The sequence below is a fragment of the Apis laboriosa genome, unplaced genomic scaffold (genome assembly GCF_014066325.1).
Source record: "Apis laboriosa isolate Shangri-la unplaced genomic scaffold, ASM1406632v1 scaffold812_cov158, whole genome shotgun sequence".
Lineage (NCBI taxonomy): Eukaryota > Metazoa > Arthropoda > Insecta > Hymenoptera > Apidae > Apis > Apis laboriosa.
In genome coordinates this window covers 109,743-137,237 of record NW_025224511.1, presented here as the reverse complement: position 1 = coordinate 137,237, position 27,495 = coordinate 109,743, and the positions used below count along the sequence as shown (strand labels likewise).

Here is a 27,495-nt window from a genome sequence, read left to right as displayed (position 1 = left end):
GAAGAAATAATTTTTTCGAACGTTGCATTGTTTCGTAAATTTCAATTCATTCGCGGTTTAAAATAAGTTGGTTTAACGTGTCCTCGGTCGAAACAAAAGACCTAATGTTGTAATGAGGACAATGGCGTTCCTCAAAGTTTCGAGAAATGCCGGAAATGTTCCAACGCGGTGTAATTACGAACGCGAGGGAACAAGTTTCGGTATTGTCTTTGTTCACTCGAACAATTGGCGAGTCTAACGATATCAATCGATGAGGTAAACAAAAATATTTGGAAAATCAATTTCAAATGGAATCCAGATCGTGTGCATTATCGACGATGAAAGATTAATCTTTTTATGCGCGTTCTGATCAATATCGTACGATTAAATAACCAGTGATCCTGAAAAAAATAAAAAAAAAACCTTTATCCAAATATTTATATTCTGTTATAATTTACTTAAGATATGATTGATATTGGAGAAGAAAATTAATTTACGAGTAGATAACAATTTCGTAATTTTTCATCTAACTAACCATCAATATTTTTCACTTTTCAGGATAATAAAATAAACGACGTTCCACTACCATCTTCAATGAAAACTAAACATTCCAAATTAATTCGATGATAAATGGAAGAAATCTTGTACCAATTATAATGATTCTTGTTCTTGTACTCTAAGAGCAAATCTCCAAAATATCGCGAATCTGCAATTTTATGGAAAACTTTTCGCTCTTCGGGGATTCTCTCCGATAATTTCACGCTCAAAGGATCAAAGTAGAAGGCAGCGGTATCAGAGCGCGAGTCCCCGATTAAAGTGACAACGATCGCGGAACATTGTTCGGGTTATGGAATATCACGGTCCATGCCGTGGCGTGGTCAGCCTCCATTTCGAGGCCCATTGTGCCATCGCACCGATACCTTTGCCCGGTAATTATAGGAAATTGCTTCAACGCCGATCCAATCATCCGGGCATTCTCTTCACCGGCCCTCATTGATATACGAGAGCGGCTCGATCTCGCAAAATTCTCGCTTTAATCCTCGTTTTCAGGCACATTCGGGCCGCAGGAAATTCGAAGACGCGTCCCCTTTGCGATCCCCGTTTCCGGTATCCCCGGCGAGAGATCGGCGATGGAATTATTAACGGCCATCAACGTATCACCATTTCAAAAGGTATGCAATGTCCACAATGAGCTGCAACAAGTATTACTATTATATATTCGATTGGATTTATATACAATTACGAAACGTTTAGTAAATCGATGATAATTAATTTGGCAAATTAATTTGGCGGATAGATGATGAATGGTGAAACGATTTTCAATTAGCGGAGAGAAATTTGTATTTTATCGTTTGAACGTTTAAATTGCTGTAAATCATTTAACAAAACCTTGTTTTATAATCACGGTTTTTGGAAACGTACAAATCGATACAAATCTACGAATATTTCTCTATATATTCCCTTTACAATTTTATAGCTTTGATCGATTCGTGTTATGCATGTTTTTAAGTGAAGTTAAATAATATTTTTTAAAAGAAAGCATCTGAAATGTAGATTTATAAAAATATCTACACTTACGAAGGAAGAAGAGGAGAAAATTTCACACTAGAAGTCCAATTCCTTTCAAAAATTCCTTCCATCTGATATCGAATTCAAGTAGCCAAGCAGAACACCACCATTCTCCACTTGCATTGTTAATCAAACGCTTTCTTCCTCGGCGCGGCCCGCGTTGGAGTTAGAGTTACTTGAGGTTTCGAAGCTTTGGAATTATGTACTTAATACTTGGTACATGGAGAATTCGGCTCTGAAAGCGGATTAGTTCGCAAAGCTCTCGCGTTTCTCCGTAAAATGGGCGAAACGTTCACCAGTTGCATTCCTCCGCTATCGAAAAGAGAGACACTGTTCCACATGTTCCTCGTTACACGTGTAATCACGAGTAATCAACACGACACATTTTAACCAGAATCATCACCGTTTCAAAGTACGCCTTCTCTAAGTACGAAATCGAAGCAACAAGTTCAAGTGATTTGGATCGAATTGTCGATTCGTTTAAATTTCGTAAAACTTATGGTACTTTCGAGTGTTCCAGAATAGAAACGAGGAGTGCAATTGTTCTCGCGGAAAACGTCGAAGGGACTATTACAGTGGCGTGCTTCTCGACGTTTAATAGCTAACAGACGACGTGGAATTTCTTTCGTGCAGAGATAAGTCGTACATCCGGCAACAGTCGCTGTTTCTGTGACGTTTCTTGGGTGAAAAAGGTCGGGAAAGCGGGAGATTCAGGGTCAGAGCCGAGTATAAAAGCAGATATCACGGGGTTGATTAGCAGTGTCGCAATTAACGCGATAGACAAGCAGTTAAGAAGCGAATCGGACAATCATGAAGTGCTTGGTAAGGTTATTTGTATCTTTCTTCTTCCACTCGTATTTTTTAGGGAATAATTTCAAAGAAAAGAATTTCACGATTATACGACACGTACCAGCGATTCTTTTATGTTACAAAATCATTTATTTAATTTTAAAATATAAATGAAAAAGGTATCGATTTTATTTATACATTTATAATTCACTTCGATTCCAATTCCTTACACATTAGAGAGGTATTATTTGCTTGAAATTATCGGATAAAAAATACAATATTTTTTTGGAATTTCATATTCAGACCATCCTCGTAGCGATCGCTTCAGTTTGCTCAGCCGCTCCAAGCGGACTTCTCGCCCCATGGGCGGCTCTGACAGCCGCTAGTCACGCAGGAACAACGCTCCTCGCGGCGCCTGCTGTCGGCCCAGCGCTCGTCGCTGGCCCAGCGGCGCTTCTCGCGGGGCCCTCTGCTCTCCTCGCTGGACCCTTAGCCGCCCCAGCGCTCGTTGCTGGGCCGGCTGCTGGCGCGGCACTAGTTGCTGGACCAGCCGCTGGGCCGACGCTGGTCGCCGGCCCCTCTGCTGGACCAACAGTACTCAAAGGGGCATCGGCTGGGCCCACTCTTCTCTCTGGACCCGGACCCGTTCTTGGCAAGATTTTTTGAATAATAATAAGAAGATCGAATAAAGGAGACGATTAAAAATAACGAGTAAATAAATTTTCAGGACTCGCATCTCTACTCGCTAAAGCTCATTGACGAATAATAGAATCAATACCTCGTATCTGTAGTCTCTCGTCTTTCCCACTCAAGACTATGCGGAGAGATTATTTCAGATTATTCTAGATTATTATTATACGACACAGACACAGAGTATGGAGTTGTAAAGGTGTAAAAAGGAAACTTATTATTTTATTAATTATATGAAATAAATAATACTACATCTGTAATATTTGTACCTTAATTTTAGAAACAAATTGTTCCTGTTTGGATATAACTTAAAATATTCCGAATAATTTCCTCTTTCCCTTCAAGGTAAACGAATTCTTATCATCGAAGAAAGACTATATCATTCGTGACTTGTATTAATTGTAAATTAATACGATAAAATTGAAAGAGAAACACTCGTGGAACGAAAACGAAAATATCTTTACACAGCCCCCTTAAACACCTCTTTTAAGATTGGCGACAAATCTCGAAATTGGAAGCATTCGATTCGTCCCGCGCGAAAAAGGCACGTACGAATAATTTTGAATCGCAACCGTTCGATTCAGGACGCGTTTAGAGACAATTCCCATGAATCATGAATATTTCAACGCACACCTCTGCCAGGATGGCGGTAGGGCCCAAGTGCGGGAAGACGAAGGCAGAGCTGGCACCTGTGCACCATCGTCCCGATCGCCACGCGTTCGAAAAATCCTTCGGGGAAACCGGCTTCGTCTAACAATGCGTGGCAATTGTATAATCGGTTCACTGTCAAGTACGGCAATTGACAAGTGGAACTGTTCCATTTGAGATCGAGCCACTGTCGTTCTGTGCGAGCGGCACGGATTTTCTCTTCAAGGACCTGTAACGGTCCTCGACGAGCACGCGACGGATCTCGAAATGTCAAGTATGATAATCGATACGTATATATATCGAGTTTGACATTATTGTCGTGGAAAATACGCGGTTGGGTTTCTCCCTCCCGGGGAAAGGGAGGGGGAGTAATGGACGAGAGGATGCGAGAAAAGGAGATAAAGCGAAGATTTTTTTTTTTTCTCGTTCGATCAAAGTCGATTGATCGATGAAAGTGGATGGAGAAGGAATCGTGTAAAGGTGTAAGAGAGATAGATTAGTATTAATCGCGAGTGATTATTTATTATAAAATTTTTATGCAAATTAAAATGATCGAATTATCGTGCAATTTATGGGGAAGAATTAAACGGAGAATATGCAATTTTGATAAATAAATGTTTAATACGATAATGTTTAATAATAAATTGGTAAATTGTGAAAAAAGTATTCTTTTTCAGTATTACGGATTATATATAGAGAGAGGAGAGACAGAAAATAATGTAACTGGTATTAATGTGTCCATTATATATTCTTTCCAATATTAATGGATTTGTGCCTGCCTATTGTTAAATGCCTTTGAACGAAGCAAGGTTTTTTGAAAATGGAAATCACGTAATATTTAAAACAGTATTTTAATCGAAGTGATAAAGCATCTCTCGAAAGAGGGATTAAAAATCTCCATTTGAAAAATGGAAAATATCCATATTATAAAAATTAAAAGTAAGCATGAGTATTTTATTTTATTTCAAATTCTTAAAAGGGTATTAATTAAATGATTTAACGCGTAATAAATTTTGATGAGGCTTTCAGAAAAAAAATGGCCATAGATCAGGAGCATCCCTCCTCTATTCTCATTACCAATCTGCTTAAATCGAATCGACGATCATGGATCAAATATATTATGAACGTATCTATAAAACTATTCGAATTAATTAAACTTTATTTTATCCTTCGAACGCTTAACGGTACGTTCTGAGCGCAGACAATGAGATGCATACGATTAGCGGCAGTATGCGATATCAGCCGTGCACGTGCAGGGTTACCAAAGTGAGCAACGAACCATTCGCGTTTAATTCTCTGTTCGCGTGTTCGTACATATGTTTCAACGAGGGAAAACTGTATTTGCGCATATGTACGTTTTACCGCAACCGATGGTTAATATTAATGAAGTTAATTGTTTCGTCTAATTATAACACCCCGTGTTGTACAACAAAGAAACAAGAAACAAGTGAGAAAAATTTGAATCGAATCATCGAACGATTAATTAATTAATTTAGAAATACGATATTAATTTTGCGGCTTAATAGAACGAAGTAATCAAAGAGCATGATTATGAGAGAATTACGAAATTGATTAATTTACAACAATTATAGGAGAATATGTAAATGTTTCATAAAATTATGAATTTCGAATTTTGTTATGCGAATAATGATATAATTATAATTGTATCGTGGATTTATGTGCAATTAAGACACGTTCAAATAATTAATTAATGCGAAGAAAGTATTTATGCAAATTGTGTGCATACGCGAATATTATGTATGTATTTGTAAGGTATTAATTTTATTGTGTACATTTATTTACCATATATATTTTTTTTTCATCATAAATCGATATCATTTATCATTTATCATTTATCTTGTAGGTGACGAAGGTCGTTTTACATTCTAAGTTATATTTATAATACAATTCAAGTGACATATCTCCATTCTCTATGTTATTATTATGCATTTCTTTTATGAATGCTGAATTAACTGTTTTATTACAGGATTTTATCCTTTTATTGTTATTACGTATCTATTTATATTTTATCCAACATGTAATCTAACAATAATGTATAAGAATTTTCATTTTATTCAAAATTCTTTTCAAATTACCATTATAATTAAAACTTCCTGAATGAATGACTTTCTTAATTCTAAAATATTTTTATTCTTCGAACTTTGAACAAATCGATTAACATATTTAATTAAAAGTTCAAACAATAAAGAAATATCGATTATATCAATTCCTTGGGAACTCTTCAAACGGTATTTAACGGCTGCCGTTAAATTCAGCCAATTAAATGTCCCAATTTTTCGAGCAAAAATACGAGTATAAAATAATTTCACCGACTCACTTTAAAAATGTCAGGGGTCGGTCTGAAATATTCATCGTGAAATGCAAAAGTGATTCAGCCCAAGTGAGCTCTCCTCTCGTCGATAAATCTGTACCCTCCAAATGCATCCGTCGACTATTCTCGCCCGACCTACTCCCAATCCCCTCACCAAGAAATATTAATCAGAATTCCACCATTTCTACTACTAATAATCACCTGTAATATATCTTTCCCAAGGAAAGAATCGAACCATGTTCGTCCAGGATCGATCGAAAAATCTGTATACATTCGAATAGGAGCGGAAACTTGTCGATAACCGATACCCTTTTCGACAAAGAAGAGGAACGAGGAAGAAGAGGAGGAAGAAGAAGAAGAAGACGCTTGACGCTTGCGAATCGAGACGAATCTATTCGTGGAAAGGAGTAGTCGGTCTCACGAACTCGTCACAAAAGGTCCCAACTTTTCAATATCTATCCGAATCTTGGAATCCCCTCTGGGAATCAGGCGAAGCTGAATCCAAGCTTTCCAGCCCAGGGTTGAAAGGTCACGTAAACGGGCCAATCGCGGGTGGAAAGGGAAGTGGACGAATTCGATGGCCGAATTTCACTTCCATCCCCTTGCACGAACGAACGACCGTATAATGGAATAATAAAGTGACCCCTTTGGTCAATAGCAGGCCGCATTCGTGGAAAGGGCGATGTTGTTCAAATTGTTAAACAGCTTTGGGACTCATTAACACACTGGTTTAGATATTGAAATTGTTATTGGTTTAAAATCGATCGAAATGCGTTGCGGGGAGCGCATTAATGATTATTATTATGGTAACGAATTCGGGGGGAGGAGGGAAGAAAAGTTAGAGAGAAAAGTTAAATTGGTATTTCATTTGTAAAAATTAAATTGACGAACGTTTAATATTTTTGGATTAAAAAAAAAAAAAAAGTGTAGTTGGTTCCATTTTAGAATAACGAAGTTGATTGAAATGAAATCGAGCTCGTAGAGACGTTTAATATTTTCTGATAAAAATTGTGGCGGTGGTTCCATTTAAAATAACGAAGTTTCGGAATTTTTGAAACGTTTCCATTTATAAACATGCACTTCGTAATGTGCCATCAAGGTAACTACAGTAATTTGTGAACAAAATTTTTTTTTTTATATATCGTGCATAATTCTATTATTTCCAAAGAAAAAATTGCATGAAATGTCAGAAATAAATATCGAACGAACGGTATTCCTTATTTTAAATCAAACTTCCATTCCACTATTCTTTTTTTTTTCTGAATCTCAAATCTTGCTACGATAATTCGCTAATTCCTTTGCAAGATTTCCATTTAATGCAAGAACCGTACAGTCTTCCCATCATTGAAAATAAGAAAACGAGAATTAGGAAAATTAGCCACAAATAAGTGTTCGTTTCGAACCCTGTGCAAATTCACCGTGTGAAACAAGTTCCACCTGATCGGGAGGGTTGGTGTATACGTGACCAATCGTCGAGTCAACCACTCGCCACCTCGCCTCCCCCTAAATTTCTCCCTAAACAGCGGAGGTCCTCGTTCGAAGCAGCTCCAAAGTTTGCCCAATTATTCCATCAACGATGGAACTCTTCCCAAGTTTGGCGGGTTTGGCGTGGTTTGGCCGTAAATTCGAAACGGGACGGGCGCAAAGGCCTCGCGTGCCACGATTCTCCCCCTTGACTCGACAAATCTGACACGCGCAATTACGCCATTCCTGTCTGTGCGGGGGATTCAAAGGACGGATTACCGCGCGGCCATCGCGCGAAAATTGTTCGGCCTGGACTGCGGCCGAAAATAAAAGGGCGAAGCGGAACCACTCACCCTTCCCCACCTTCCCTTTTTCCCTGCTTTTGTTTTATTCGCGCGCGATCGACGCTCGTTTATTCTTTGCCACGGGAAAAATTCTTCGTGGGAACAATCGCCCGCGTTTCCGTGCATTTGTAGCTGGAAATTGATTTATCTCTGCCTTTCTTCGCGTTTCCCCATCTTCTTTTTACTTTAGGCGGTTAGTGGGTTGTTGTAAGTGATTAAAGAAAGAATACGAACGTTTCGATGATATGATAGAGAGATTCATTGATGAGTATTTTCTTTCAACTTGAATCTCTTTTAATGAATTTTTATTTTTCGTTTTCTTTTTTTGGTAATGATAAGTAGTAAATTGATAATGATGACGAGAGTATAGAAGAGTGAAATATAGATACAATTATAATTTTTATTAAATGATTGTGTAGTTAGTATAAAGTATGAAAGAAATAATACGTATATTGTGAAATTATATATTGATTTTAAATGGATAGAATTAAATGAAAATTTGTGATAATATAGAATTGTACTGTATGAAGCAATATTTAATCTTTCTAAAGATATAAAAGGAATTAAAATTTGCATGATTCCAATCCGTCAAAGAAAAAAAAAAAAACACGATTATTACGATTCATTATCACAAATATTCAATTTCATGTAAATTTTCTTCTTTCGCTTCACTTTTATAGCAGTATCCCAAAGAAACGAAATAAATTTAATGTACGTTTCACTCGTAAACAATTTTACGCCAGATTACAGATAATTAACTCAAAAGAGTTATCAAAATAAATAATAAATTATCCGCGTTACACGTATGAAGAGTTTCCCAGCTCATTATCATCTCGTTGAATTTATATACTCTCCATTGAATTTCAACTCGCGCGAACAAGCATACCCGTTGGTTACGAAACAAGGAAACCATCGAAACCATTCCATAAAAAGCATCATCGATTATTTTTTATTACAAGATGCAAACGCAAGTTCGAAATAAGAGAGAAAGAGAGAGAGAGGGAAAATTTTCGATTTTATCAACGTTTCGCCAAAACGGCATGGACGAAAGGACGAGAGCCATGATCAGCGGATTCAACCAACACGTGGCACGTTGTTGCTGACCAACAAGAAAATTCTATTTCCCTGACAACCAACAACCGTTATTGCGGTAACAGGCAGCGCTGTTCGAGGCTGGTGCACGTCTCCGCGTGATAACAATTCCCGTCCAACGTGTGACGTTGGACACGGAACTCCGGTGTCGCTTATCCGGTTGACCGCACCCTGCCTTCTTATTTCAACTTTCATTCGGGGTTGAAGGTTGCACAAGGCGATCTTGCCGATCAGTTTGGGTATATAAGGCGACGTGTCAGAGGGGTTGAGCATCAGTCACTAGCAAGCTAAAGACTAACCACAACGCAATCAATATGAAGTACACGGTGAGACATCATAAGAATTTTATATCATAGACCTTCTAATTTAATTGGTTGGTTTTCTCTGCAATATTTTACAATTACTTTCACTTGAATCCTACATCTTGAACTTGTCAAATTTTCAAACTACATGATGATGTAGTTGCTTAATCTTGAGATCAATATTGTATAGGACAGATTATTAATTCATACAAGTAATACTAAGCTTTCTGAAAAAAGAAACTAGATGGCACCAGTTTCCTTAATTCCTGCACAAAAATATTCCAACACCACTGACTCGAATCCCTCAAGAATATTTACCAATAATCTTTACCAATAATCTTACCAATAATCTGGAAAAATTAATCAATCCTGCCACTATCGTGTGATCCATGCACCATTATTAACCAAATTTTTCTGAAAATTGCAGATCGTCCTCGTCGCTGCCCTGGCCATGGCCTCAGCCAGCCCCGATCGCGAGCGTCGCTCCCTCGGCTGGGGACACAATGGAGCAGTGGTGTTAGGTGGTGTTTTACCCGCCTTGGCTCCTTCAGTGGCGGTCGTGGGGCCAGCTGCCCCAGCTGCGGCGGTCGTCGGCCCTGCTGCGCCAGCTGCGGCTGTGGTTGGACCAGCCGCCGGGTCCGCCGTGGTGGCTGGGCCAGCCGCTGGCCCCGCTGCGGTCGTTGGACCCGCCGCGGGTAAGTCTCTCCGATCAAATGTTCCTCTCGATTTCAAATGTTTAAACAATTCGTGCGAAGTTCGTCGACCTATGTAAATTAGGAAAGCAGCATCAAATATGATAAAACAATTTCGATCGATTTCGGTTTCCAGGTAATTAATACTCGCGAGAGATTAATTTGATTCGTGTTTAATGAGCGCGTTATTATGAATCTCATTCATGCCGAATACGTGATATATGGGCGAAGCAAGGCTTCAAAGGATGTTATTAATTTATTGTGGGATTGGATATTGAATAATGTAGGATTATGTTACAGGTTTGTGGTGAAAATTTAAGGATGTTGTATTAAAGAATCCGTATTCCTTTCCTTGGTAGGAGCAGCGGTCGTGGCTGGACCGGCAGGAGCGGTGGTGGCGCCAGCAGCGCATTGGTAGACCCCGGATTCGACCACCCCCTCCCCCACAGCTTAAGACAACTCGAACGATTTCTCTCGTGAACATGGAAACGGCTTCTCATCGACCTCCATCCGCGGGACTTGGATCAAAAAAAAAAAAAGCTCAACGTTGCTCCACATCGAATCGAAGACTCCGTAATTTGAATGAAATGGAACGAATTGTAACGACGATTATTCTTGCTTTCTTTTTCTTTTTTTTCTCTCTGTCTCTTTCTCTCTATTTCGTTCTCGAGACAAAGAAAAGATCTGCTCGATTCACGATTGACAACGTATCCGAGTTTCTCCGAGGTTCTTTCGCGTATAATTCCTTGTAATTATTATCCATATACACGTTACACGCTTTTGTATATTTAATAAATGAAGCTCCACTGTACTCTCTGAATAATTTTCCATTCCTTGAAATCGCGGAGATAAGTCGATATCTCGTTTAACCGAAGTTTAACGGTTTACTTGAGAAACCGTAAAAGTTGTCGGAACTTCTGTCGCCCCAGTTTCTAATTAGTTTGTTGAAAGCCGTTACCGTTATTCCTCCACCTATATCCACTGACAATAAAAGGACACGAGAAATAATGAATCCAGGATGAATTCGTCGAGCGGCCTTTTGAAACGATGTCTGAAGCTGGTGCTTTGAAACTGCGGTTTTAAAGCGCGAGTAATTTCTTTCGTTGCAATTTGGCTTTGTGTAAACTGTATATGGAAAAAATAAAAGCGAAAGATATACTTTTACACGTATTAATATTGGCAACAATGTTTCAGGTTTTGCCAACGAATAAAGAAGTTTGCCGTATTTATCTTTCAACAAAGGGATTTATTTATTGATGGATATTTAAGATGAATCGACGAAACAACTTAATTAATTAATACATTATTTAATTTGAAAGAGCAATGATGTACTTAGTAATTGTGCACAATTTGTTGTTTTCTATTTTTTAACAATTTTTTACTTGTATCTAATAAATGCAGATTATCGAGCTCGAAATATTAGAGATTTCTACATTGTTGGGCCAATAATGGTTGGTACACATTGTGTTTAATTATCACATTTCAATTACTTTTGACAGGAGGTTATTAACAAATCGATTCTTTCGACGAGTGTACGGATAATTAGCTAATTAGTCATCCAATTTGAACGTTTATAATATTATTAACACTCGGGCTGTACGTCACGAAATAATTTATGATGATAATTGAAAGATCAAACGATTGATATTTCGAATTAAAGGATGTTCTTTGAACAACATATTGATTAAATATCAGTAATAATGAAATTCATCACGAGTAATTAAATTGTTCGTATGCATAAATTATTTTATTTTTATGATCCATCCCGTTCACTACATACCGTTATCTTTATATTTTATCAAGAAATAAAATATGTTGATTAAATATTAATTAAATTTAATAGAAATTATCTGTGTATAACGTATCTCTAATTATTCTGTTTCATTGCAGGAATCGAAGGTTTCGAAGAGGATGCGACGAGAATTTATTTTTTAAAATAAAGTTTTATTATCTGATAATAAAATTTAAATTACAATAAGGGGAAGGGAATGTATAATTTTTCTGCAGAGCCGATTATGGATGATCGATTGCGGCCTAAAAGGGGATGTAACCGAATTCGAATTTTCCATAATGAGAAGAGCTTCCCATCATCGTTGTTTTGTTATAATACTTAAAGTCCAGTTACGCCAAGATGCTAAATAACGATTTACCATGCTTTCCACGGGCCTGGGGCGGCTACAACTGCTGCTGCAATATAGGTAATAACAAATTTTCTTAATAAATCTTCAACAATAGATCTCTCATGCTGTTCAAAAAATATTCGAAGAGTAATCAATCTAAATCAAAATTTAACGATCAAGATTTCAGCTAATATATTAACTTCTCTCAAGGCTCATTGCAAGATTAATAATATCACATACGTACAAACAACTAATAACGTATGATACTCGATATTGACGATATTATTAATGATAAAAATTCAACTAAACTTTTAATCAGTGACCAAAATTTTCAAAAATTTCTATCCAATAATATCCGGTTATAAATCGAGTTCTACACTGTACTGTAAAAATTCTATTTCGATATTAAACTAAGCGCAAGTTAAATCAAACTTTATCAATGATCGATGCAGAAGAAATACTTAAAATACTTACGCGCCGCGAGAAGTTTAGGAGCGGGTGCGAGAGCGATAGCAGGAGCGATTTTAGGGGCTGCGAGAGCAATAGTGGGTGCAAGAGGTACCGCTGCCAAGGCTGGGGCCGCGATGACCCCTCGGCGTTCCCTTTCTAGTTCGGGGAAGGCCGCCACAACGGCAACGATGGCGAAGAGGATTAACTGTAAATTGAACGAATTCTCTTGCAACATAATCTACGTTACATTACACTCGATTATTTATCCTCATTTACAACTTCGTTGTTGCAACGAATCTCCATCAAGGATTACCAATAATCAAGGGTGTTCGTAATAAAAACTTTTGTCCAAGTTATGAGTTACGTTTATGATAAAGTATACTGATAGAGAAATAATTGTGGAACGACAGTAATCTCAAGGATAACGTAAATTTACTAAACGATTGCCAATTAATAATTAAAGAAAACGTGAATCTGAGAGAGGTAAGAAGAAGAATGCCGAATTGTGTTTCCATTTCCATTTGGAAAAAAAATTGAAAATAGTCTCAGTATATAATCTTCCTTTACGAATTGCCCGATTAGAAGTTTCGCGGATATTCGATCTTACCAGGGATTTCATTTTGTGTTGATTTGCTTGAGCTTCTTAGAAGTCGAAATCGCAAGCGACTGATGAAAATCCACGTATCGAGTTTGTCTTTTATACTCTTATTTTCCAATCTATATATGTATACGTCTCACTCGTGTACGTCACGCTCAACCCTGTGCACGAATGTGTGTCAATCGCGTTTCAATGGTCTGGCTGTGTGTCGCGAGGCGGGCGTGGTCGGGACTAGAATCCCGTAAATCAAGACAACGATCTAAAACGATGAACTCGTACAGCGCCAATGTTGCATCAGAAATCTCGTTGTGAGCACGCAACGCGGCGCGAATGTTGCAGAAGTTTCGAGGCGGGAACGGGGCCATGGATATATTTGCATACCTCGTGTGTACGCTCGCTTATAGATATTACTTCTTTTTCTTTTTTTTTTTTTTTTTTTTTCTTTACATCATTCCAAACGTTTCTTTCCGTTTATCACGTGTGTTTACCAGCAGCGACCAATCATCGACCCCAATTCGAGAAGGAAGAGAGAGAGAGAGAGAGAAAGAGAGAAATCATAAATCGTTTTCGATTTAGGGTTCGACCGTGCAAGATGCAATCCGCGCGAGATGTTGCGAAATTGACTTTCAATTTTGCATTGGACGGCCTTGAATAGATAAACGGCCGATAGACTAAAAATGTCGAATCGCGATCGAACAGAGAAGCAGGAAACGATACCTTGAAAGTTGTTGTCGAAGCGGTTACGAAAGAGGGGCTTTTAAATAAGATATTTTTCTCAGACTGGTCCATTTTTCTCCTCCTTTACCCCGGTTTTTGTTATTTATTCGACGAGCGACACGGGGGATCGAATAATACGATTCGAGCTCTCGTTTGCGAAACTGCGAGCTTCCCTATTCCTTCGAACGATAACACACCTGTATCGCGTTGCCATCCTCCGAGCAACTGTTGAAACTGTTCGCTCTTGAGACCGTAGAAGATAGAAGGCTAAGCTGAGCGTAAAGAATAAACGAAGCTGGTCATTGCAGTAATAAATTCAAATTTATGTTTTATATTTTGATCGATCCACTTGTGTCTAATCTTATCCACTTGAGTCTCTGAGATAGATTGTAAACACGTACGATTTAACCTCGTTTTCACGATTGAAGTAAAAGTAAGAAATAAAGAAGAAGAAAAAACACTATGCTGTAATTTGCAATCTCAATTGAACAACTCATTCGATAACAATTTTCGAACAATTTATTTACGATACATCCTTACGAATCCTTAAAGATTTAAACAAATCGGCATCTCACATTTTGCATATTTTCACGCAGAGAGAAACACAAATGATCGATAATCTAATCGCGAAGCGAACCGTTCGAACGAAAATCATAAGATTTGCATCTTAATAATCGAAAGTGTCCGATCCGAATGAATGGAAAACTGGTCTCGAACACGCGGCAACTAACTTATAACACATGCGCACGTTGCATGCACGTTGCCGGTCTTTGTTCTGCTTTTCCGCCGAAGGAATTCCGCTAGAAATCTTTCCGATAGAAAAACAGGGCGCGGTGGCCATTTTTCCTTACTCATCATCATTATATATATAACGTATATAATACGCACACATGTATATGGAGTATATAAAACTGTTGAAGCCGGTCGGAAATGGATCAGTAGCCGACCGTGGATCGCGAGGAAAATTCTTGGAAGAATAGCAAGGGAAGAAAAAGAAGATTCGTCTAAGGAGACAGCCATGAAGTTGCCGGTAAGCTCGGAAACTTTATTGTAGATCGTCGAGAGGGGTACCTGTTACGAGATGAGAGAAAGAAAGAGAGAGAGAGAGAGAGAGAGAGAGAGAGAGAGAGAGAGAGAGGAATCCGTGCAGTAGTTCCTGATGAGAAAACTTTAATCTGTTAGCTCGTAATGCACTTTCGTGTCGCCCGTGAAATATGAACGGCTCCCCGTCTCTCTGACCAATGTTCCGTTGATATATAGAGCGGCACGGTGTTGGCTGGCAGTCGGATAATTGAAACGTATGGCCCCGTTTCTGTAACTTTGATCAAGATGGGTAATCCATTGATTCCGTTTAAATATCCGTCGGATTATTGTCACGGCACGGTTGATAATAACGTTGCGACTACGAGTGTACGACGACGGTGTAGTTTCATCGAGGGGGAGGAACGTAATATGAGAATATTTTCGAGAATATTTTCGAGAATGTTTGCCAGGGAATAAAGATTTGTCACGCACGCTTGGACATTTTTCATTAAACTTCTTCGCGAACATCTCCATGATAATCGCGATAAAAATTCTCGTCCCCTATGAAAAACTCTACGATGATGGGTTACGCGATAAATATCGTTGCAACGATTCGTTCAATTTCCAAGAAGATTTTGATATCGTTTAAACTTCTCAAACGATGATATCCTTCCTTCGGTGACCAGTTTCACGATTTCGAATTCCTCCCTGGGAGGAATCATTTTCTATACTCTATGATGACGCGTTCATCATAGAAAACTTTATCGAATCTCTCGGATATTGTTCTCGTATATCGCGTACGTATACGCGTGGACGAGCCACGAAACGAAGGATGGATCACGCGGTGGTTAAAAATCGGTTGATACATCGACGCGAAGAAAAAAATTGGTGGACGTTAGGTAACGGAATTGGTCGTTGGTTGGGTGCCATTTTCCACAGAATTGCGCGGATTGGATGGGTAATGTTCAAAGTTATTAACACGGGTGTGGTTTACTATTACGGGGGTGGGGAGAGGAGGGGATAATGGACTTCTCGAGTGTTAAACTTGAGAGAGAAGGAAGTGATATATCGAGGGGCCTAAATTCCTCGGGTGTTGGGCAAATGGAAGGTCAAAGTTCAAACTCTGATTCATTTAAACGGCTGATAGATTCGATGAGCAATGGAAGCGAAGGATATAATTGTATAACTCCTTCCCGAATATTCGAGATACGATGTCGAAAGTGTATCGTGGAGAAATGGGAATGAAAATGGGAGTGAACGTATCGTGAAATGTATTATTATTGTCGAGCATTATTATGCTTTTGATCTTTCATTTCTTTCGATCAATGATATTTTGTTGCGCAATAACAAATGATTTTATTTGTCGAATGCATCATTCTGTTTACTTCGTTTATCGTAATAATATCAAATTTCGCGGGAATTATTCGCACGTGTCTAACCACTCCAAGTGTTATCTCCTATCTAAAACTTTCCTATAGAAAAAAAAAATTAAGTCTACAAGAAACGAGCATTTCCATGCTCCGTGATTATAATTGTATTCACTCGTGCCGACGTTAACGAAAGATATCCGCGAGATATGGTTAACAAGAGAGGGACATTTATGGGGCGGAGATTAGGGCGAAAAGCATTTCAACCGTTATTGTGCCACGACACAACAGCCCACGTTGAAACGTTCGTTGAAAACTCGTCCCAATAAATCACGCCTCGTCCATTTTTCCAGCTTTTGCAGCTCGCGATATCGATTCTCTTAACTGTTCCCGCCAGCAGCTGGCCTTATCGCGGCACGGTGGGCGACAGAGAATCGACGGTGTTGGTCGGCCCGGTTTACGGACTGTCACCTGTGAGCCTGTTGCCCGCAAAACCGGAGCTTTTGGGGACGGTGATCCGTGGCCCTGCGACGGGAACCACGTTCGTCGAGGGATCCTCCTCCGGCCCCGTCACCATCGTGTCCCCTGGAACGCCCGCAAACGCACCCCGAACAACGCCATCCCCGGCGCAAAGTAATCCAACGATAAAAGATTTCGAGAATACGATTTCGCGGAAGTTTGGAGGAAATTCCATGGACGAATCCATCGACGGATTCAACGCTAATCGATTTACTTCGTTTAACCGAATCGACGACAGTATCGGCTCTTACACCGCGCACCTTTTATAGAGATACATAAAGCCAAGAATTTATGGGCAACCGGGTTTCTCCGCGGTATATTACGAATTTAATAGGTTCATAAATTCAAGCGCGTTCGAGGGAGCACGCGTAGCAGCCAGATTAACATAAATTCGCTCTTTTACCTTTTTCCGCTTTTAATTGCCTTTCTACTTTGTTGGAATAAGATATATATTCCGTGTTGCATACGGTATTACGCGCAATATATAAACAATATATAAAAACAAGGAAAATATATCGAGGAAGATTATCAAAAGATTCTCTCTCGTTTAATTGAAACACGATATAGAGAATTTCCAATCGTTTTAAAATTAAATTATCCGAAATTATTCTTTTATAAAAATACGTTATAAAACCACGCTTTGATTATTTCTCGCGGTATATCTATATCGTTGCATTTTTTCCAGCCGTCGTCTCAGGTGCGCCGGAAGATACGGTGCTCATTAAAGGAGCCTCGGCTGGGGCGGTGACGTTGGTGGCCCCGTCTGACAATTCTATCGCCAATAACGCGTCAGCCCAGGCTGAGGCGAAGAAAGGCGGCGGTGCAGCAGCGTCAGCTGCTGTTGCAATCGAAAATGCAGAAGAATCGTCGTCGCCGCCAATTAAGGAAACAATAGGCGTAGCGTCGGCGAACGCGGTGATAGGTCCCTCGACCGGGCCCATAATCATCGCCGGTCCAACTGCTCCCCCCCTACCTATTCCCGTTTCCACGTCCGAACAGCCAGTTGCTGCCACCGTTGTTGAGACGAATTCTCACGATTCTCTCAGCGTGACCTCCACCGCAACCGCCAATCTCTCAGTTTCCGGCTCGATAACGACTGTTGAACGAGCCGAGGATGAAGGGCCCGGTCTAGCGACAGGTGAGCAATTTTTCAGAGCGATAGAGCATAGATATGAAGTTGAATCTCGAGAGGAAAAACGGAATGTTTCGTAAACAATAGTATATTATAAAGTTTTATTAGTAAAATATATCATATTAGTAATATATCGATAAATTTCTCAAAACTTTTTGTTATCGACTGTTTGTTAATTGAAAATATCGTTTCTCGTTAGACAGAAGAGTAAAAGAATCGAATCTCTATCCTTGTTGCATGGAACACGATAACGATCGTTACATAAAACGGTCCAAAAAATCTCTCAAATATACCGTGCTATGTATTTAATAATTTGCACAAAAGTGAATGAATCTGCTCCTTTTTTTTTGCAAAGAAAATAATCAATCTTTCGTTGAATTCGATCGAAAATAAATCAAATCTCGTTTACATCTCATTTACATTTCTTAGATGCAAACATTCCAAGATCAACAATAATTGAATAACCGTTCCCTCGATATCGATATCCATGTATAATCGATCTATTTACAGATAGCACAGAATCAAGGAAGATCGAGGGTACGGCATCAAGCACGAGCACCGTGACGACCACTTCCGGGAGCATCACTACAGCATCCGCAACAGCGAGAGTTAATTTGATTTCACCAGCGTCTACGATCGCGGTCGGTCCCTTAAGTAACGTCGTCGTATCGCCGACGAAAGCATCGTCCGCGATAGTTTCCGGCCCCTTGGGTGCCGTTTCAACCGCAAGTGTATCTTCGCTGGATCAGATCAAGACGCCTCTTCATCCATTGTAGAGCAAACCGCGCATCCTCCCTTTACCTGGTACCTTGGTCTCGACTTGTCGAGTCGATCTACAAAATACCCACGATCAATTATTCCTATAGATCGTTTCTAAGGTGAGCGTTTTACATAGGCGCGATTTTTCATAGGCAAATGCACGCGTTGACATTGCGTTGGCGATCGACGAGGGGGAAGGATAACAAGGAGATCGACTTTGCATGCGACTTGGCATTGATGGCCGCCCAATACAATTCAATACAATGGAGAGATTATTATTTTTTTCTATCTTGTCCGAGCATAGTACTACGGATTTTTGTGTTGTAATAAAGACTTGCTAATATGGATAAGAAGCCTGATGTCCGTTTTTGTTTCTCTTCTTCCGAATATTTTCAACGAGACAATTGGGGGAATTGGATTAACAACGTTGATGCAATGTTACACTGCGTTTCAATTTTTAATAAGAAAGGGTAAAACGTGTTTTGTACATTGTTGTACAAACAGGAGAATAGTATAACAGTTTGACGAAGTTTATATTTATCACGTTTAGTTATCCGCGATTGGAGCAATCCGGTGGATCTGGCGCAATCTCCAGTTTGGGTTAAACAAGCCGAACCTTAACCATACGATTAAGCTTGAAACTCAATTATTGCTGTGCCGCTTTCACTAGGTAAACGAACTTATGGAATCGTATCGCTATGAACTTTTGCCACATGTAGTTGTACTCGTCTGTTTTTCCAGGCTTTTTCTTGGTCATTGCGATCGACGTATTTTGAATGATCGAAAGATGGAAATTCTTTTTTTTATTACTTTTAAAAAATTTTAAGAATGCAAGCTACGTTATAAGAGGATTCGAAGAATATCGTATAATTTATTCATTTATTCAATTTTTTAAACGAGGCAAAATTATAGCTAATAAAGATTATTTGAAAAATTGTTGTTTTCCATGGAAAAGAAAAATGCAAGAGGTATAACAAGTGTTGAGATATAACAAGTTGAGATCAATTTTAAATTTCCATAATCATTTGCAACTACGTATAAGATGTTAATAAAGTTTTATAAATGTTTCTTCTTAATTATATATTATATTTTTTTATCGCGAAAGAAACGGTAAAACTTCTTTGATTACCTAACATATTTACTATAAACTAAAAAAATTTGCAAATTAGTATTACCTACAATCTAATTAATTATTCATAATGTTGCTCGTTTCAAATGTAAAAATATGTTTCTAGATCAGGTAAGAAAACTTTCATTAATATTTATAAATATAGAATAGTTAACACCGTCGAAGAATAATTAGATTTTTAAAATAAAATCTTATTTTTCTTCGATATATCATCCTCAATACATCTCTCTTTAACACGAATTTTTTTTAACTTCACTTGCAGCCGATGCTGAACATGACTTTGGAAAAAGTAATTCTTTGAATCTCGAAAAAATTGAAATTGCAGATGAAGATTGAAAAGTGGAAAAGAAATTATATCTTCGAAATAATGTTTCTCAATTAACTTTTAAAGAGGAATATTACAAACATTTTACGCTATCGCGTATAAAATTATATTTATCATCAATTATGAGATATAACGCGATAACAAATATTGGAATCGACGTAAATCAAGAACAAGTCGACTCGTTTCGTTTAAATTGCAAATTCTCCCGATATTGAAACTTCTCGCATAACCATTACGCCTCTTTAATTTCAATTTATCACTTGGTCCATCTTCCACGAAGTGAACGACACATTTTATAGGTAGAAACTCGAGAAGTGCAAAATTTATGTACTTTTAGGCAGAATGGCGAAAAATAAAATAAGAAAAATTAATTTTCTTCCAATCAAATGACAAATAAAGAAACTTCGTCAGAAGATATTACTGTTCAAATATTACTTTTATAAGTACTCGATTATTCAAGTAATTCGAATGAAAATGGACAATGATAATACCATGCATACCTTTTTTTCATTTTTCACGATTTATTGGAACATATGAATAGTCATGAATCGATACTATACAACACGTATGGGAATTGGAGAAAAATTCGTAAGATGGAAATAAAATAAAACAGAAATATATCGAATTGGATATTGCCACGCGCTGACAACGCGATTTTATAATATTTGGAGTAACGAAAAGACACGCGTTCGCGTGTGATTTTTCGAAAATAAACAAGCAGTTTCGTGGAATGAATCAAAATAAAAGATTTATCGAACGGTTGGTTAAATGAAAATATATTTTTTCTGTTCGAATATTTTTTAAACGACGCATCCTATTGGAATATTGATTTCATAGCTGAATATTATTATTTTATCTTGGAGTAAATGTCTGTCGGGTAAAGGTATCTTAAAAAGAAATTCATTCAAAAAGAGAAATTTCTATTTTTTTAAATAAATTCTTTTTCAATAAAGTTTCAATAAATTTTTCGAGATACAATAGAATTTTACATTGAAAAATATTAAAATATTTTCTTACAAAAAAATTCTCATTCAAAATATGAAAACATATTGAAATTTCAGGAATTAATCTCATTCTTTTGAAGAGATTTTTTTCGCCAAAAAAACTTTCTATTCAAATAAAAATTTTCCAAAGTGAATTTTCCACTTTGGAAAATTAATTTAATTTAATTTTTCATGAGCAATTTTTCACTATGCATAACGAAGACATTCATTCAAAATATCATTTCACTTCACCGTGATTATTAGAGTAAAATTCTATATTCGAAATGGTAAATGATGGCACCATTAAACGTATTTTTCCACGGTTTTCTCTATTGAAAAGTGTGAAATGAATCGCGCATGAAAGCGTTTGTGAATCGAGATTACCATGACCCTGATATGAAATTCTACGATAGCCTAGAGGAACATCATGACTCGTTGCAATTTTACCATTCTCCTCCCCTCGTTAAATGAATGTTACACCTAGGATCATGGCCGGCTAAGTGAACAATACCTGATTCAACGAACGACATAAACATCCCTTACAGAATGGTGTCGTTTAATGAAACGAACGTAACAATGAGATCCTTTTGCCTCGCGTAACTATTTTCCATTTTATCCGTTCTACCCTTTTCTCCTATAAATCAACCAGCTCTTCCCGCGTTACATTGTGTGATCACGAACGATTGTTGAGGAGGAAAATTGAAATGTTAATTGAAACGAATGTTTGAAGAGTGATGGATGGAACAAATATGGAAGACGTTTCGATGAATTTTTTTGGTGTAATGGTATTAAAGATCAAGAAAATGGAAATGGAAGAAAAACGATCTTGTCTTTTTTATCTTTTTTATCATCTTGAATTCTTTAGTTAAAAGGAAAAGATATTATAGAACATTCTGCTCTAAGAGATTTAATCTTAGAATTAAATAGACAATTCATTCTTCCACATTGTTAAATCTTATTTCATTTCAAAATATAAGAGCAGTTTTTTCATTCCATGAATAACTTAAAAGTAACTTAAAAATAATTTAAAGACAATTTAAGATTAAATTTGTCTACTCTTTATTTGGTAATGCATCTTCTTATATTATTTATATTATTGAGAAGAATTTTTCCATCCAATCTCCAATCAATTTCTCGTTATCAGATTATCATTTACTTTTCAAACTGGAAAAAGAACATACATATTACACTCACATTATTTCTTTCATTGTGTGAGTAACGAATTCTCTACGCTCCTCCATAAATTTTAAAAAATCTAACATACTTCCTTGTTCCAGATTCCTCTCTCGACGCGGAACTCATCGAAATCTACTATTCGTCGAAAAAAAAAAAGAAAGAAAAAGCCAATTATATATGACACGTTGAATCGAAACAGTAACGTCACTCCTCGAAAACGTTTATCGGTGGAACGAGGTGACAATAGCGCGACGGAAATTAATTCGACATTGCCAGTCGACACCAGTTTCATCCCCCCCTTCTTCTCGTCCAATCGGCATGTTGCATCGTGCGAATACGGGACTGCGAGGGAGGACAATGAATCCCGATAAACGGGGCAATTTTACGGTAACACGGAGAAAAACATCGGGGGCGCCGCACGCTGGTAATTCTCGTAATGGCGTAACACGCTCCAGGGGGAGGGGGAGGGTTGGATTCACTTTGCACTAATGCACACCGATCTACGACAAAGCCAGCCTCGAGGATCCCGAAAATAATAATAGGGTTTTTATCGCGTTAAAGTCAGCTTTGTTGCAATTAATAGAATAATATCCAGCACACGGACGTGATGTTTCATCAATAGTGATGGAAGTGTGCTTATATATCGTAATAAAATATTCATTTTATTCTGTGACGTTTGATTCTCGTGGCATTTATTTGCCTCGTTTTGAAACAAGGTTTTTCAATTGTAAATGGTTTCATATCGGAATGAAAGTTATTTAATTATGAATAAGTCTTTTTTAGTTAGTAATTAAAAGAGGGTGAGAAAAGTATATTTTTATATTTAGAATTATAAATGAGAAACGAAACGATAATAATTTTTAATTATCCATTTTTCGGCTCGTAATTGTTTAAAAAAACAATTTGCTTGGTTTACAATATATTTTCGAATAAAAACGTGAAAATATAATGTTACTTTTAAAATATTAAAAATAATTCGATTTAACATTCTATGGGATATGATTGCTGCCATTACTATACATCGATATTAATGACCGAAGTTCAGTGTTCGATACTTAACGATTGGACAACCATATTAATGGACCAAGTTTTCGAAACGATAGGAACAAATTTAAGAGAGGAATAAATTTTGACAGTGAGAAAAGAGGATTTTGATGGATGGGAATTTTTCGATACGGAATGGAATTTCTAAAGGAAACCAGAAAGAGGAGCGTGATTTCCGCCTGACGTGATGCACCTCGGTGAATGCAGTGAATTTCTAAGTATCCTTCTCTCTTTCTCTATTATCGCTGCGATAATAAATCGCTGTCGAATCGACTAAACGAGAAACGACTTTAAACATCATTGTTCTCTTCGAAACGAGGATATTCTCTACGATTGACAACTTCTGTCCATATCCTGGGAAACTTCTTTAAAACAAGGTACGGTTAATTATACGAATTCGATCTAGAAATAGACAATCTTATACGTACCAATCTTCAATATTTAATTCGTAATTTATATGTAATATATAATAACGTTTTCTAGCCAATGAATCGAAAATACAGCATCGTTTGCCGCTAGATGTCTCTGTTACGAATACAAGAATCACAAGGATCACTTTTCTTTCTATTTCTCGTGCTCAACGATATGTGTTAAACGTAATTAACACGACACCTTGGCTGACTCGTGTCCACGCTATCTACCCTTTGAAACTCGTTAACTAGTTTTTTCTTTCTTTCTTTTCTTTTCTTTTTATCGCGAGATACTATCGACTCGGGTCACGGCCGAGAGACACGAGCATTATCTTCATCGACCGCGGGGAGATTCGACATCAAAGGTCGTTACGGTAGATTGCATGGAATGCCGTCATTGTCTCGTAAAAGATTGCCTTTAAAACGAAACGTAAAGCACGTAAAAGGCTGTGAAGAGGGAAAGGGAATGACGAAAGGAGAGAGAGAGAGAGAGAGAGAGAGATATGCGTGACACGTCTCTGTTATCTTGTGAAAATAGACTCCAGACACGTTGATAGGCGAACGAGCGTAATTTTTTCCAAAACAGGGGAAATATACAGGTGGCGTGATATCCTCGATCGAAAAACGGAAGCTCTCGACATGGTGGCTATTCGTCATACGGCTATCAGTCAGAAACAGAGATACATCGGCCGTTCGTGACTTCGTGAACATCGCTGATAACGGTGCCAACTTTGCAACTGCGACCGCGATAACAGACCTAGTTCATGAATGGGACGTCGGTTGACGCAGATACGTCGGATGGGTTTAGTCAAGTTTTCGGATTGTTACTTATGATCTCGATAAAAGGACTGATTCGAATGATTTTCTTTTTCAAATTAACGAGTTTAAGGGTAAATATGAATAGTATATCCTTTACATATTCGATCTGATTTAATTAATCAAAATCAAATTTCGATAGCAATCAAACTCGAGGCTGCATTGAGGAAAAAAATGCTCTTCCTATATATAATATGTACTCGTTAAAATCGATGAAACGTGTCTTTATATAATTATCAAAATTTATATTTATACATATACTCGCAATATCAAGTCTTATGAAATAACAAATATGAATTGGCAAAAATCTCAAAATTTTAACCCTTTCACGTCGATGAACATTTTATGTACACGGAATAAATCATTGGTAAAGTAAGAAATGGGAAGTAAGAAATCGTAAATCGAGGCTGATGCGAGTGAAAGTGCGCATTTAGATGCTATCTGCCACCTCTGTTTACCATTTCCCTCTTCGACACTTTTACGAATTCACGGTGTCGTTTTCAGCTCTTCTTATCGATCGTAGCCGATGCCAACCATTGGTTTCCCATTCATCCTCGTTACGATCGTTGCTACTCCTTCTTTTACCCGTTTAATTTGACTTTCAAATAAGGCAAGGTAACCGTCGAACGCCACTCCCATTAAATAAACGTTAACTTCACATTTTATATCACTTTCCTCCACTTGCAACGAAATCAATCGATCAAAGTCTCGGATATTTAAGTCGACGAACCCAGCCAGGATCCACCCTCCTCCCCAATTCTATTTCAAATAGAATTTCAGATCTTAAGTTTGATCGGAAATCCTTTACAGATCGAGCCAACGAGATCTTTGACTAAATTTAACTCAAGTGTGATCGATGGATTCCCTTTCTCTTGTATTCTGCGTGTGCATTGCACGTTTACATTATCCATCCACTTTTGTTGTCCAGTTTCAGCTTAATTCATCGTTTACACTTCAAGAAGCACGAATAATCTAATCGTTTCGAGGTTAATGGAAAAACAATAGCAGGGGGACGAGCTTTTTCATCGGTGTTCGATAAATTTCCGATATATAATTTCCGGAAGTGCTATGGTCGATGTAGTTGGATTCAGGTAAAGGATAGACGTTTAATCAAGGGTTAAATTAACTGGTACGAACTGTCTCGATTCCATGTTTCGTTTTATTGGCAGTTAAAAGTCGAGTTTTCGGTAACTGCTCACTTATTTTTTAATTTAATTTTTTAAATTTGACAGAAAATCGAATCGCGTTTGACTCTCTTATCGACGGAATATCAGAATTTGATCGAGATCAAAAATTATTTATTTAAGTATTTTTCGAGTGGAAAAAGTGGAAGTAAATATTTCTCTATCAATCTTTCTTACTTCTTACGTGCCATTTAAGGAAAAATTAAGGAATTTTCCATTACCAATATTGGGCTTCCATTATCAATATATTTTAATTAAGTATTAACGAGTCGTACTTCTATATTTTTTTTTACATCTGAAATTCATGATGTAATGCAACTTCTATGATGTAATGAAAGAGAAAGATGCTTCAGAGGTTTCAGAAATTAAATGAGAAAATTTCAACGTAAACGCACCATAGAGACGGTTCATTTATTGGCTCGATTCGATCGCCGTTGATTTTCAAAGATATCGGCTTTAACTTGTTATCCTCGTTGTAACTAACCATTTAATACTACAATACGGTTGAAAAAACGTGACTATAAATTGATCAAAAACGCGAGTTAGAAAAATTCGATGGGAGAATAAATGGATATTGGAAATAATTGATCGATATGTTTCTATCGATTGAAATATGTACACTCACATGTTCATAAATTGTTAGATATTTAATTCAAAATAGTAATATATTAATAATTTATTTATTTATTGATTCTTATGGCTTCTTACAAATTTATTTATATTATTATTACATATTATTATTGTAATATGATATTAAAAGGAAATACTGTAAACATATTAAGAGGAATATTATTTTAAATATTAATAAAATAAATAAAATAATTCGAATAATATCCGAGAGACAGATTAATTCAAATTTTATCGAAATAATGAATTATTATATTTTATATTAAATAATAAAAATTTATTTCAAGTTAGATTCAAGCATATTTATTTTTTTTTCAAATTTTATAATTTATAATTGGAGATGGAATCATTGGAGAAATATTAAATAAATGTTTGGAAATTTACAACTGTTTTTAATAAAAACATGAACGTATTAACACAGGTGATAACAGTTTAATGTTTAAAATAAACGTCTGATGACTTATGGACAAGAGTGTACGTACAGTTCCAAACAGCTTATTTCCATCCGTCCAAAAATTAAACTAAAATCTACGTAACATTCGAAACTCTGTCTCTCTCTTTCTCTCTCCTCTCTCTCTTTCCATTTCAAAACGCTTCAACGTTGCATGGCCAACGTTTTAATAATATGACTGTTATTTAAAAGATGCCCATCCATCGAGAGCAGAGTTTAATTACGCGTGATTACGAAACGGTAATTAGTAATTCCGTTTCGTGGACGCGCATCTGTTTGTCCGAAGGTTCGTCATCGCGTTTAGAATCGTCGATCGTGGAAATGATATTTAATGGACGAACAGTTTCATCCTGGAGCCTTGGTTATAAATTATATCAGACACGTTATGGCCTGTTCCTCTCTTAATATGACACGCGATGGCAATTTGTACCCCATTATGACCGCTTTCTATTACGCATAACTACGAATCGCATTTCCTCATGTTAACCAATTGCTGTACAAGGCTTCATCGTACTTGATCGAAATCCTGAAATGGAAAAACAGCCTATTCCGTTAATTAATCGGATGGAGGTAATTGCATCGAAAAATAGACGAACATCGATGCCTCCATAAAATCGGAGATAATGAAGATGAATTTGTACACTTTGAGTTAACAATTGAAATTTACGTGGTGTATATTACGTAACTAATAAGGAAAGTTTGAATAAATATCCTTACTTAACATAAAAAAAAAAATAAATTATAAATAATCGTTACTCTCTTTT

The 27,495-nt window shown here is 37.2% G+C and overlaps 4 protein-coding genes across 5 annotated transcripts; 3 read left to right on the top strand and 1 right to left on the bottom strand.

Moving 5' to 3' along the window:
- Positions 1–2,262: 2,262 nt before the first annotated feature.
- Positions 2,263–3,217, top strand: LOC122719522 (dirigent protein 10-like). The gene is made up of 3 exons (XM_043945424.1): positions 2,263–2,370; positions 2,641–2,989; positions 3,065–3,217. Exons 1-3 carry the CDS (start codon positions 2,359–2,361, stop codon positions 3,094–3,096), a joined length of 393 nt encoding a protein of 130 aa, XP_043801359.1. The 5' UTR covers positions 2,263–2,358; the 3' UTR covers positions 3,097–3,217.
- Positions 3,218–9,641: 6,424 nt separating this feature from the next.
- Positions 9,642–10,712, top strand: LOC122719523 (glutaconyl-CoA decarboxylase subunit gamma-like). Its single transcript, XM_043945425.1, has 2 exons — positions 9,642–9,904; positions 10,261–10,712. Exons 1-2 carry the CDS (start codon positions 9,661–9,663, stop codon positions 10,317–10,319), a joined length of 303 nt encoding a protein of 100 aa, XP_043801360.1. The 5' UTR covers positions 9,642–9,660; the 3' UTR covers positions 10,320–10,712.
- Positions 10,713–11,824: 1,112 nt separating this feature from the next.
- On the bottom strand, positions 11,825–13,205 carry LOC122719518 (cuticle protein 16.5-like). Of its 2 annotated transcripts, none has more exons than XM_043945419.1 (3): positions 13,079–13,205; positions 12,496–12,676; positions 11,825–12,085 (listed from the first exon to the last, which is right to left on the bottom strand). In XM_043945419.1, exons 1-3 carry the CDS (start codon positions 13,088–13,090, stop codon positions 12,048–12,050), a joined length of 231 nt encoding a protein of 76 aa, XP_043801354.1. In that variant the 5' UTR covers positions 13,091–13,205; the 3' UTR covers positions 11,825–12,047. The 2 variants fall into 2 exon arrangements, with proteins under 2 accessions (XP_043801354.1, XP_043801353.1); XM_043945418.1 differs by having other exon boundaries at positions 11,825–12,088; positions 13,079–13,204.
- A 1,510-nt stretch (positions 13,206–14,715) lies between these two features.
- On the top strand, positions 14,716–18,939 carry LOC122719516 (flocculation protein FLO11-like). The gene is made up of 5 exons (XM_043945417.1): positions 14,716–14,816; positions 16,530–16,809; positions 17,381–17,833; positions 18,338–18,631; positions 18,739–18,939. Exons 1-4 carry the CDS (start codon positions 14,805–14,807, stop codon positions 18,601–18,603), a joined length of 1,011 nt encoding a protein of 336 aa, XP_043801352.1. The 5' UTR covers positions 14,716–14,804; the 3' UTR covers positions 18,604–18,631; positions 18,739–18,939.
- The last annotated feature ends 8,556 nt before the right edge of the window (positions 18,940–27,495 follow it).